The 13,431-nt window shown below is 36.9% G+C and overlaps 1 protein-coding gene across 1 annotated transcript; it reads right to left on the bottom strand.

Annotated features, from left to right (window-relative positions):
- Positions 1 to 967: 967 nt before the first annotated feature.
- Positions 968 to 13,198, bottom strand: LOC147410867 (eukaryotic initiation factor 4A-3). Its single transcript, XM_086441039.1, has 9 exons — positions 13,043 to 13,198; positions 9,100 to 9,440; positions 5,970 to 6,210; positions 5,790 to 5,870; positions 5,409 to 5,516; positions 5,169 to 5,288; positions 4,630 to 4,797; positions 2,401 to 2,487; positions 968 to 1,438 (listed from the first exon to the last, which is right to left on the bottom strand). The coding sequence occupies exons 2-9, from the start codon at positions 9,423 to 9,425 to the stop codon at positions 1,325 to 1,327; spliced, it is 1,245 nt and encodes a 414-aa protein (XP_086297165.1). The 5' UTR covers positions 9,426 to 9,440; positions 13,043 to 13,198; the 3' UTR covers positions 968 to 1,324.
- Between the last annotated feature and the right edge of the window lie 233 nt (positions 13,199 to 13,431).

Genomic DNA, 13,431 nt, shown 5'->3' with positions numbered 1-13,431 from the left:
TAAATATTTTATCGGATCGAAACATGATTAATCGAGATTCAATCAAATAAGATATCTGATTAGAACCTTGTTTGATTGAAATCTAAATCCTCAATCCAGATCCAAAGTTATCAAAATATATCCGATTTCAGATCTAATTAAATCCATTGACAAACCCTACTAACTAGAGCATAAAATAGGTTAAAATTCATCTAAAATCCGAATTTAACGAATAAAAAATGGGTTGAATATGACTTATGCACCTTGTCCCGATTCAGATCCGGGCCTATCCCTAGATTTGCATGCTATATTGCTTTGAAGTTTATATTTTCAAAATATCTTTTTTTTTTACTATTTTAATATGGGAGCGGTTCAACAGCCCTAAAATTTGCCAAACATTTTTTGTAAATCACTTTTGATGGGGTTAAAAATTTTGGAATAGACTGATTTTTTGTGAGAATGATCTCTACGGTGAAGAAATCATCCTCACCAAAAATCAGCTCATTTTGAAACTTCTAACCTTATTTACAAATTGAAGAATCGTGAACCGTCCAATTTTTGTAAATCACTTTTGATGGGATTAGAAGTTTTGGAATAGGCTGATTTTTGGTGAGGATGATCTCATCATAGAGATCATCCTCACAAAAAATCAGCTCATTCCAAAGGTTCTAACTCATGTTTTGAAAAATGTTTGGCACAATGTTTAGGGCCTTTTAATATAACATGAATTCTTATAAAATAAATAAATTATAATGGTAAAATTGAATACTATAGCAATTAGAAAAAAAAAAAAAAAATTAGATGTTAATCAGTCTGAAATTATCCATCCAGAATCAAGTAATTAGGCCGCATCAGATCCAGATCTAGTGAAAGTAATATGGTTTGGATACGGTTTTACCTAATAATATCATCCGAGTCGGATATGGATATGGATATAGATATACTCAGATCCATCAATTTAAAGAAGACCAAGGTCAAGGGAGGCATGTCATGAGTTTAAAATAATTGATGCGTAACTCAGATATCCATCAAAACACATGCGTAACTCATATGTACAGATTGATGTCTTGTTTTTGACCGTAGTTTAGTTCTTCTCTACATGCTGTTTGTCACAAATAGAAGAAATTCAATACAAAAGCTGGATACGCATAAATTTTACAATAAAGTAAGAAAACTCCACCTCCCCTTCTGCTCTTCAATGTTCAAGCTCATAAAAGCCGTCTTGCAAACCTTAACAACACAGTAATCTCTCAAGTATATACAACCACCCAACACGTCAAACGAGTGACACACCAACAAATCCAATTTGTGGGAAGAAGAAAAAGAACAAGCAGAGAGGCAGACCTCATATCAGATCTGCCACATTCATCGGCATCTCATCAATTTGGGTACTGTAGTACTGTTCTATGTCTCTCAGAATCCTTATGTCATCATTGCGGACAAAGTTAATTGCAACACCCTGAAAATCATCAACAAAAGGCCATACTTCAAAATGATCCACATATTCATTGGCGGATACTTGGAACATTAAAACAAAAATATAGAACAAGCACACGCGCGCGCGCGCACATGAACAGAGGTTTTGGGTTTAAATGACACGATGTGAAAATGTGGGACAAACGCGGCAGGATCAGGACAGACATTCAACGAAAGCCATCATTTCCTAACTCAAAAAGTCACTATCTGATGGGAAAATCATATGCATCTGATTAAGTGATTATCTCAAACAGCCCAGAAGATAGATCCTTAGCACTGCTGTCTGTAATGGTTATCATTCTGGTTATATGGACTTTTAATACAGAGATGGGAACTTCAACCTTCTAAACCTGCTCAAAAGGAAGGAACACAATTCTATACCCATCGATCAACAAGACCCACATGTAAAATTTGAGATGCAGCAGATCTAAAACATACAACTTGAGAAATTAAAAAAGAAGAGCAAATCCAGTCCTGGTGACCCGACAAGCTCAGAATTCAATCTTTCTAAGCAGGACTTGAGAATGATTTGTCTACAACCACCCTCACAAGGACAGTGGGGCTGGACTGGAATTGTCACTGCTTCAACCACTAGATGTGAAGGAGAAAGCTTAGGATTGACTAATGGAGTTGTGAAGTCAAGGAAAAAGGTGCATTAAATATTAGGATAAGGTGATTGAATGGTGACTAGCTGATGTATTTGGTGCGTGGCAATGTCACTTGAAGCTTTGGCTTCAAAAGAGAAATATAATAGCCAAAACATTAAATATAAAGTAAACATCCATTATTTAAGAGAGATTCTATTGCCCCACCAACTTTTGCTAACAACACCCCAATCCATACATAAATCACCAGACTCAATACACATCTTGGCTCGCTGTTAGAAAAAGTTGGTGTGCCAATAAAAGCTCTCTTATTTAATCACAGAGCCAACAGAATAATTACCTTGCGTCCAAAACGACCAGAGCGACCTATCCGATGAATGTAAAGCTCACGATTGTTTGGAAGGTCATAATTGATCACCAGAGACACCTGGTGAAGCAAAATAAGATACAACAGTAGAAAATCAGTAAGTTTGAAGTGAAAAGAAAATTTCTTGCCAAAAAGTAAAAAATAAAAATAAAAAATTCTACTTCTAAAACTACCCACATCAAGAGATCCCATAATGTCATAGCTACCTTGCTTTATTTAGTTTTTTCCTTTTTCCGGTTTTTTTTTTCTTCCTTCGTATATTTGGATAATCCAATGAAGCTAATGTTCGGAGAATTTACAAAAAGTAACTACGTGCATGTTTACTTATTATCACTAAAATGTCAATTGATAAAAGATGAAATCTCTGTTGCTCTTCTCAATGGTGAAGTACCCAATGATCATAACTATAACTTGCGTTTTTGCTTTTCCCATTTTCAAAATTTTCCTCTTTCATAAACAGCGAAGCTTCACATTCTAATAGAGCTATCGAACTGCAATGATTGAACTTACAAATCAAATTGGGTCAACATTCGCGATGACTGCAAAGGGGGCCCTTGATATTATAGATTGACAAGTAAACTGGATCAACATTGGGAGAAGTTAAGAAAAAGTAACCATATGCATGTTTTACTTATTATTAGTAAAATGTCAATTGACAATAGATACATTCTGTATTGCTCTTCTACAAGGGTGATGTATCCAAGTCAGATGCATCAGATTCTGATACTCCAACCAAGAAATTTTATTGAAAAGAGGATAAGGAGCCCTCAGAGGTAGAAACAACAAAGCAAAGACCAAAGGGCAACAAAAGGAGAAAAAAAAAAAAAAACAAAAGAAACCCCCAACACCCAAGGGGGTGATCACCCTCTACACACTAGGTTCCACCAGAACAAGAGCCCCTTGAACTAATGAAATTGTTTACACCACAAACTCTTGTGCGACATTTCTAATTTTTTTCTTCCTCACTGCAAGATGTTATTCTGCATCTATCATAGATCAAGAGTTCTACTCTTTCCAATTAAAATAAAGAAAGAGCATTTTACAGATTTAAAAAAAAAAAAACAATAATCATACTAGTAGTGGTAATAATAATAACAATCCAAAGGTCATTATTTGTACTTAAATTTTCATTTTTATTTTTTAAAAGTCCTATTTGTCTTTGACAGATGGAGAAAGAAAGTGATCGGGTGATGTCTAGTTAGGGTAAGCTGATTCCACCTAGAGTGGAAGCGCTTTTCGGATGATGGTCTCAAAATATTTGGTCATGTATCGTCGCAAGCATCCCTAACTGTTGCTTTATTGCAAAAAAAGCTCATAAAGAGGAGCTTAATCACCTTTTGTTCATTATTAGCTTGTTGGGATGTGTGGGAATACTTCTCAGTTGCTTTGGATGGCCTCCTCAAAGAGATATAGAAGGAATCTTCCAATCATGGTCAAGCTGACCCTTTGGTAGGTGGAAGAGAATCAAATGAAACATTTTATTTTAAGAATACAACATTTATTAAAAGGACATAAAACAAATACAAGCCATGGAGGTCGAGGAGATATCAAGGAAGAAAAAAGATTACAAATACATTGTGAAACTTGCAGCTAGTGTCCGCGTGATTGCTAACTGGATGGAGACTGCGTATGGAGGCCAAGGTGGCGTTGCCACGTGGACACGTGATTCAAGTACCTTGGAGAATGTGAGATCTGATGAGACTAAGATCAAGGTTTGACCAAAGGAACCAATGAGAGAAGAACCCTAAACTATCTTTGACTATTTGTAACATTATAAATAGGCACTCATGTAATGGTGGAAGACAGACCTCTTCCCTTCATACTTCAAGCTTGTAACTCAGATCCTTCGCTACTGTTCTCATTAAGTGTAAAAACTATGCCTTTGCAAAATAATCGTTATAGGATCAAATCTTCCCATCCTTTAGAGTATTTTGTATCAACCTGTCTACAAGACTCTATTAACAATTAAAACCCATATGAAAACCAAATCTACAAACAATTGATCCCCTACATTTTTTAGTACATTTATATAGGTGTGCTCGGTATGTCAAATGAGGTTCCATTTTGATTAACTACGAATTAATGTCAGCATGAGTTCTTGTCAATAAATAAATGACGGCATGTCACAAATGAACATGGACATTAAATCATAACATCAAGCAGGGAACAAAAACCTATACTACAAGTAATCCAAATACTTGCCTGTTGAACATCAAGCCCCCGAGCCCACACATCTGTTGTAATCAGCACGCGCGTTGTTCCCGACCTGAACTCTGCCATTATTGCATCTCGCTCCTTCTGAGGCATGTCTCCATGCATTGCGGACACTGTGAAGTTATAGCTACGCATTTTCTCGGTTAGCCAATCCACCTGTCAAATCAACAGAATCCAAGTACAACAAAATAATGAACGTTAAGTCAGGATATAACTTGAAGATAAAAGCTCTATTAGCAGAAGTTGGATAAAGAAGGTAACAAGCTACCATAAATATAACTCAGGTTTTGTCCAATCCATGATTTCGTACTTGTGCAAAAACCAAGGACAACCTCTCCCCATCCCCTTATTTCCTATTAAAAAGCTTCTTCCCCTCAATTAAGTTGCTCGATTTGGTTCCTTTCTAATCCATACTAACAAAAGTGTGCTCGGAGCGAATGTTGAGCCCCTCACTCTTATGCTTATGATATTAGCATGTAGTACTCTATCCCTAATGTAAACATAATACTAGACACAGATGGCAGTACCTTTCGCTTTGTGTTACAAAAAATAACAGCTTGGGTGATGGTAAGAGTATCATAGAGATCGCACAAAGTATCAAACTTCCACTCTTCTCTCTCAACAGCAACAAAAAACTGCTTTATTCCCTGTTATCAGATAAAAACAACAAGGAAAGAAAGATAAATAAATAACTAATATGACACTGGCATCATATTCCAGACCCAAGTCTAGCAGGAAAAACTGAGACAAACATGTGCAATAATTACCTCCAAAGTCAATTCATCACGCTTCACAAGGATCCTAACAGGATCTGTCATAAACTTGTTTGTAATTTCCAATATTTCATTTGGAAGGGTCGCGGATATTAAAACTACCTGCAAAAACACTCCACATAATTCAGAAAAACTCGTGCGAGTAAGCACTCATCCACAGTTTTTTAATATAAGTGACTCGCTCCTACCCATTAAAATATGTAAATTTATAAAACTACCAAAATTATATATGTCCAATAAATTACCACATACATAACTACCTATGACCTGAGACTCCAAGGGAGAATAGAATCCCCATTACGACTCCAAAGTAACAATATACCTTGTACTGGCTGGTCATCCAACAAATAGCCAAAAACAGCACAATAAACATACCTGAAGCTCTGGTGGAAGATATCTGTAAACATCATAAATTTGATCCTTGAACCCTCTGCTCAGCATTTCATCAGATTCATCCTGTATCAATGTCACATACATAGAAAATTCAACCTTTCCCTATCCAACACAAGCTAAAAAAATTGAAAGATAAGAAAGAAAAGGAAATTATGAACTTACAAGGACTAATAATTTGATAGCTCTGGTGCGTAGTGTCCTTCGTTTGATCATGTCACAGACTCTGCCTGGGGTTCCAGATACTACATGGACACCATTCTCTAATTTCCTTATATCCTCACCTACACTTTTGCCTCCAATGCATGCATGAGCCTGTATATTTATATAATCACCGACAGCCAAAATTACCTTCTCGGTCTGTGAAGCAAGTTCTCTGGTGGGTGACAAGATCAATGCTTGGACCCTGTGAACAAACATGATCCCATTAGCTGTAAAGACCAAAAGAAGATTTGTAAACAATACGTACTTTAACTTCTACTAGAACAAGTCAAATGTCATAATAGACCTGACCAACTGCATAGAGGTATATATGGCATATATAAAAGTGGATGGAACCCACCGTTAGCTGGTTCCTACTTAGTAGACTTGTTACACCAAATAATCTGATAAGATTCAAATAATGATTCGTTCTATATATATATTAGACCATTTAACATATCTCAACGTGTGAAAGAAAGTAACAGTTGAAATCTAGCTAGGGTTAGGGTCTAGGTTTGAAAGAAGAAAAGGAATAAGAGAAATTTCAGAGATAATTGTCATTCTTTACACAACTTCACTTGTATATTAAAATATAACTGGAGAGACCATATTGCCTTTCCAAAATTAAGGAAAATACTATAAAACATAAATAAAGGAGAAAAAAGGCAAGTATGCCCTTTTTTCCAATACTCCCCCTCAAATTGTTGCATTGGTATGCCCAACTTGTCTAATGTATCCTTGGAAACTCCTTTAGTAGAGACATCTGCGACTTGGTCATCTGAAATGGTGTACAAATCTGATCTGTCTTCAACTTTTCTCTAATAAATTGTCGATCAACCTCAATATGTTTAGTTCTACCTATTGAATTGGATTATACAAGATATTGATAGCAGCCTTTATTATCACTATAGAGGCTCATTGGACTATATGTATCAAAACCAAGTTAAGATAATAGCATTCTCAACAAAGTAGATTTGCATATACCATGTGCCATTGAACAATATTATATCTAACACTAGATCTTGCAACCTTGGCCTTCTACTTACTCTTCCAGGTTACAAGATTACCACCAATAAACGTGCAATAATCTGATGTAGATCAAAGATCTGCAACTAAACCAGACCAACCTGCATCTGTGAATGCCTCTATCCTCAAATTTCCATGACTGGAGAACATCTACCCCACAACGGCTTTAGATATCGAAGTATCCTATAAATAGCTTCAAGACAAGTCATCCTAGGTGAATTGCTTTAAGAAGATTAATGGGATTATTATGAATTGCTTTGAGCATTATCAGTAGTCCTAGAGAAGGAATAAACACTTTTAAGTCTCAATCAATTTTAAGAAACATACATCTCACAAGGAAAGTTTAATCATTTTTGTATTACTAGTGTGGATGATGGGTTTTGAGCCTAATGACTACACAATGAGCTGGCACCCATGTCAGAGACATGACGAATGAATGAAGGACAAAATGGCATAAGCGCCGACTCATGCTCAAGAAGCACTGAAGGCCTTACTACCTTGTTCCCTCTACAAAATGTCACCCATAGCCCTTCTGAAAAGCATCGAAGCCTTTACTCGGCACCAACACAATGAGTCATGCTCAAGAAGCGCCGAAGACCTTACTACCTTGTCCCCTCTACAAAATGTGACCTATAGCCCTTTCAACAAGGTCCTAACAAGCATGACGTGTGAAGTGATGTTTGTGGGGCAAGATCGACATTGAAGAAATAGTGTTTGGGAGCATGTATAAGAAAAGGGAAAGGACAGGTGGCAATAGTTGTAGTTGATTCCTTCTTGAGGGTAAAAGAGGGACCTATAAATAAAAGAAGGTAACAATGAAGAAAGGGGGCTTTTGGATTTGACCACTTCTCTTTCACCTAGCTCTCCTACTTGGCTCTCTCACCGGACTTCATTCTGTCTACCTCTAGTTTTACTTCTCTCTCAAGGGGGCTTTCTCCCTTTCTCATGTATTGTAACATTGCAATAACTTCAAGAATAGTGAATGGCTCTCTAAAGACTAGGGACGTAATCCAAATTTTGGACGAACCCCGTGAACTAACGTTGTATACTCTCTCTCTCTCTCTCTCTCTCTCTCTCTCTCTCTCTCTCTCTCTCTCTCTCTCTCTCTCTCTCTCTTAGAACTTACAAAAGGCTATAACTATGTCGCCGAAGGCGACATGAAACATTCAAGTTTTAACCGAGGTGACACTCACCTAAGGCACCATAGGCCATGATCGTATGGAGACAACCAAAACCCGATGCAATACCAACACCCATCGACCATGAAACATGGTTTAGGCGGTGGTGGGACTACCTGAAGTACTACTTGGCACGTGACGTACGCAAAGACTTTATCCTTCGTGTACAAAATAAGAATTGGGCATCGACAACTAGTACATAGTAGACCCCTTAGATAAAATATGGTCCCAACTCCCCCATTGCATCAAATCTTGCTATCAAAACAATCTAAGCATTATACCCCCAGGGTCATACCAAACTTGGCACATATACTAGAACATCCCCAAACCTTTTTGAGGCAGATCAATATCAAACCTTAAGTAGAGGACACGATCCAAAGTCTAGGTACATCATTGATATAATGAAGATCAGAAGTTATATCACCATATATTTCCCAACCCAACACTCATCCAACCAAATTGCAGTATTGAACAGCTAATTACCTCTAAACCACTACTCTACATCTCAAAATGAAGTCCTTCAAAAATAAACTAATAAGTGCCACAGAATTTAGGAAACAAAGAAAAAGATCAAGCTTCTAAGCATAAGTACCTTTACACAATTCCTAGGTTCACAAACGGCAGTGGGCAATGCATCAATAATTTATACACAAACGACATAAAATTGAACAAAAGACTAAATAATATTTTAAATCAAGGTTTTAGACCCATAGCTCAGTTGGTTTGATGTCGTGCAAAATAACTTTGAGGTCATGGGTCCAAGTCCAGCTCACCCATAAAAAAAAATCAAGGTTTTAAAAGCCATTCGTGAAACAATAAATAAAATTTGGAAGAAAAACAGAAACTGAAACTGTAGCAAACAAAGAAAAGTGAGAGGGTTTGAATCATACTCCCTGCTGGATGTATCAACCATCTGGCAAACCGTGAGGGCGATCATGGAAGTTTTACCAGTACCAGACTGGGCTTGAGCGATGACATCTCGACCCTTGATGATTGGCAATACTGCCCTCTGCTGTATTGCTGAGGGCTTCTCAAATCCATAAGCATAGATTCCACGGAGGAGGTCATCTCGAATTCCCATCTGATCGAAGGTCGTTACAGCTTCCACACCAGGGCTCGTCTCGAACACCAAGTTATCATCATCAACACCTGGCCCGGTACCATTCCGCCGTCCATTTCGATTTACAGGAACCACAGAGGTGGTGGCAGTAGCCATAGATGAATAACCCTCCTAGAGAAAGAGAGAAAAGAGAGAGATCACTTGGATATGCTAAACTTGATCTGCGATATCTAGAAGGGGGGAGAGAGAAAAAGAGTCTAATCGCTGCACATATCCAGCAATCATATTCTAATCAACACAATTGGCTAATATAAATACCTCCACATCAACTAATAATTTGCAATAGCAATAAAATCACAGAGTGGGCACATAAAAAATATTTGAGATTAAGGCCCTGCTTGGTACCATGCAAATCATTTGCAAATGCAAAAGCTTTGCACTGCAAATGATTTGCAGCACTTTTTGGGGTGCAAACTATTTGCTGAAATTTGTGAAGGGTTCAAGAGGTTCATGCAAATAATTTGCAATGCAAAAATATTTCAGAATGTAACCAAGCATCTGTAAATAAGATTCCAACAATCATTTGCATTTGCAAATGATTTGCTTTGTACCAAGCAGGGCCTGAATGGAGAAAGATATTTCGTTCAGCTGCCCCAAATTTTTTGGTTTAGACTTTGATGTTGATGATGGTGATCTGTCAATGTGAAATTCAAAATGAAATAGCGCTGGTTAAATTAAATGGTGGCGTGCTCAACTCAGTACGATCTTCAATTACTTGGTGTTGGTGTATGATAATTTGTTGTGATCATCTCAAACAATAAATCTATGATGCACAATATGTGTTTACATACTTTGAGATATTGTTATTTCCTTGTTACACCAGTCCTGAACTTTTCATTACTCATTAGCAGGTCAAAACTAGGAGGCAACCAAGACAACAAATTAATCTAAGTTCTACCACCAAAATGTGCTTCAAAAATCAAATAATATTACTGAATTGACAGGAAAAACAAAGGTTCTTCCAAACTAGTTTTCCTAAGTTGCTTCCCACTCCCGCTTGCTTCATGCAACTAAGATTTTGGTCAGGGTTCAAAATTAACTTTAAGGTATGACTAAAGTTTCAAAGTAAAAAACTAGAGTTGGGTATGTTATCTGGGTTTTGAAAAATATTACTGGATACAATAAGTATTTGTTTACTGTTATGAACAAGCTAGTACCGGAAACAACACAGCTTTAGGGTTAAAAAGGACTCGAGTATAAAAACTATAGATATGCCCTACCAACCCTAGGAAGGTCAAGCAATTCCAGACCCATCTAGAGCATTCTAAGTTCTTCTCTGAATCAATTACAACTCCTAATAGACTTTTTCCTAGCAATCCCTAGGCTAGATCCCTGCTAAACCAAAAACCTGGAGAAGCTATGTAGAAATCCTAGAAAACTCCCAAATTCGTCCATCCACTCTAGAATCCCAAAACAAAACCCTAAAAATCCTATTTTCCTTAACCCAACACACAGGAAAAATCAGCCAGCCCCTTGGACAACAAAACCAAAAAAAAAAAAAAAAGAAACAAAAAACCAACCTTTTTGCTAGCAAAAAAGCCCCAACAAAACCGGGGAATTATCTAGGAAGAAGAAGGATATAGAAGTACTACGAGAAGAAGAAATCCAGTGAGAGAACCACTAGATCTAAGGAAAGAAACCGCAGCAACACCAACACTACGTTTCAAATTCCTGAGAGGCTCCAAGTATGCCTTTTCTTCCAAATTTCTCTTATTGTTTGTGTGAAACAATTTTAGAAATTAAACTTTGAATTCATTACAAGCTCTATGGTATTTTGAAACCCAAAAAAGACCTCAAAATTGACAGAGGTTTGGAAAATAACCAAAAAGGGCCCAACAAAGCTTGTTGTTTTCTGCGGGCCCGAGAACACAAGTGTGGCCAGGCCTGTTCCCAAGGATTAACAAACACCAAAAAGCAACTAGCAGACACTGTTTTGGTCACCATTGTCCCTATGTTTATGATGTTATTTGATCGGTTTGTTTTAACCCACATATATTCATCGGTCTAAAATGATTTACATACTTTAGATTGGATCAACTCAAAATCGGTTAATAAACCCTAGTAGAGACAGACATTACCAGTTGGAGCGGTGCATGGCACCTTCTAGACCCATACCCTACCCTTTGGACCAGACCTGACCCATCAACTTCAGTCTTACTCGTAGACCCAAAAAAGGACTAAAATCCGATCCATAACCTAAAACTCAAACTATACCCAAATCCGAACTAAGGATGCCAGATTATGGGATTGGAATGGGCTGTTGTGATAAAGTACTAGCTTGATTGGAACTGATAGAGAGCTACATCAGAGATCGTTGGAGATTTTTCTGAATTAAAGAATTCAACAAATGTCGGATTATTTAAGGGTTGTGAATTTATGGCCAAACTTGTTAGGATTCCTAGTATATGACTTTTTAAAACATTTGAATTGGTTCTTACTCGGCACACATGAAAAAAAGACAAATTGTTCAACCAACAAAGAGTTGTGAGTTTATAAAAATAATAGGAAGTGCATGCAATACATGAGATGCTTTAAAGTAATTTCCCTTGCATTCAATTACTAGAAATCATCAATCATGAAGATTGTCGGTTTGATAGTCAACTAATTGGTAGGCCAAAAGTTATTGGTATCAATAGGCCAAAGGATTACGACACGATCATCACATGGGATAGGTAATTGTAACCAACCTTAGAGGTTCCCTTTTGAGATAATACATGTCAACCAGAAATAACATAACCACCCTCAATTTTTAACAACCTCTAGTTCATATAAGTTCAGGTTATTTTTTCAAATAAATTAAATTTAAAAAGGGTACACCAGAAATATGCACCAACACAAGAGTTGAGTGCTTGTCGTAAATAGTAGAGAAGCATATCACATATACAAATTTTCAACCCAATAATTGAGAAAATGCATAGATAATGATAACCAAAATAATGAGAGACATATTAACTAAGGACCACAACCAGTCGAGCTCAGATCTCAATAGTTATCTCCAAATGTAAGTCAATGGACCTAATGGTTTTGACTTCTTAAAATCGAACCGAGTCCAAGTTGACTTGTGCAAGTCAGAACTCAGAGGCAACCGAGCAAGTTTCACACTGTGAATCAGTAACCTCAATCACTCTTCCAAAACCCAACTTGATTCATTCAAATTTTTCAAAAACTCTTCCAAGTTGACCATTTGAATTAGTATATCTAAATGACTTAAGATTTTATATAAATATTTGTTATATTTGAAAGAATACAACATTTTTCAATTGATGTTGAACTCAGTCTGAACAATTACAGGTTTATTTGACTCGTCCGCCATAGAATGCATTCAGTGGGCACCAATCTGAACCCTAAAACCGTGTGGTCTTGAATCCATGATGGACCCAGACTCGGCTAATTTGATTGAAATATTGGGATATTGGATAAAAATAAAGAGAATAAAAAAAATTAACTCGAGATAACAAATTCCTAGTGGTGTATGGTATGATGGGCCAAAAAGAAAAAAAAAACTAAATAATAGGGTAAGAACCTCTGTTGAGGAATCAAATTAACAAGACACCCATTGAAACTTTGCATTCAAACAAACTGAATTTGAAATAATTACAAAGTATAACCCTTAAATACAATGTCCTGAGATTATTTGTGTGTGAAGGTTTCATCTGTACTTTTTGTGGAGAATTAGAATCAAAATAGTCGAGAGAGAGAGAGAGAGAGAGAACCTTAGTTATCTCAGTTGATGCAAGAATGTAGGAATCGATAGAGTTGTATGAATCGTCGGATTTTCTCTTCCTCTTCTTCAAAGCCAAGATTCTAGGGTTTCTCTATCGCCTAAGAATTATTTTACAGTCAGTTTGAGGTATATATAGTCCTGGTTTAAGAACTCGTTCGAACCCAACTCGGGTGAGTCATGCGTATGTATAATGATTTCCGGACGCTCCCTGACATACGCCCCCTCACATAATCCTAATCCTTTGCCTCGGGATACACACATCATAAATCTTTTTTGTGTATCCCAAGGCAAATGATCTACGATTTTGTTACGAGAGGGAATATGTCATAGGGGGCATCAGATTTTCACGACTCAAGCATTATCAATAAAATGCACACT

The sequence above is a fragment of the Akebia trifoliata genome, chromosome 1, assembly GCF_017979445.1.
Source record: "Akebia trifoliata isolate Shusen 1 chromosome 1, ASM1797944v1, whole genome shotgun sequence".
NCBI lineage: Eukaryota > Viridiplantae > Streptophyta > Magnoliopsida > Ranunculales > Lardizabalaceae > Akebia > Akebia trifoliata.
The sequence above is the reverse complement of the archived record's forward strand: the minus strand, read 5'-3'. Positions and strand labels throughout refer to the sequence as shown.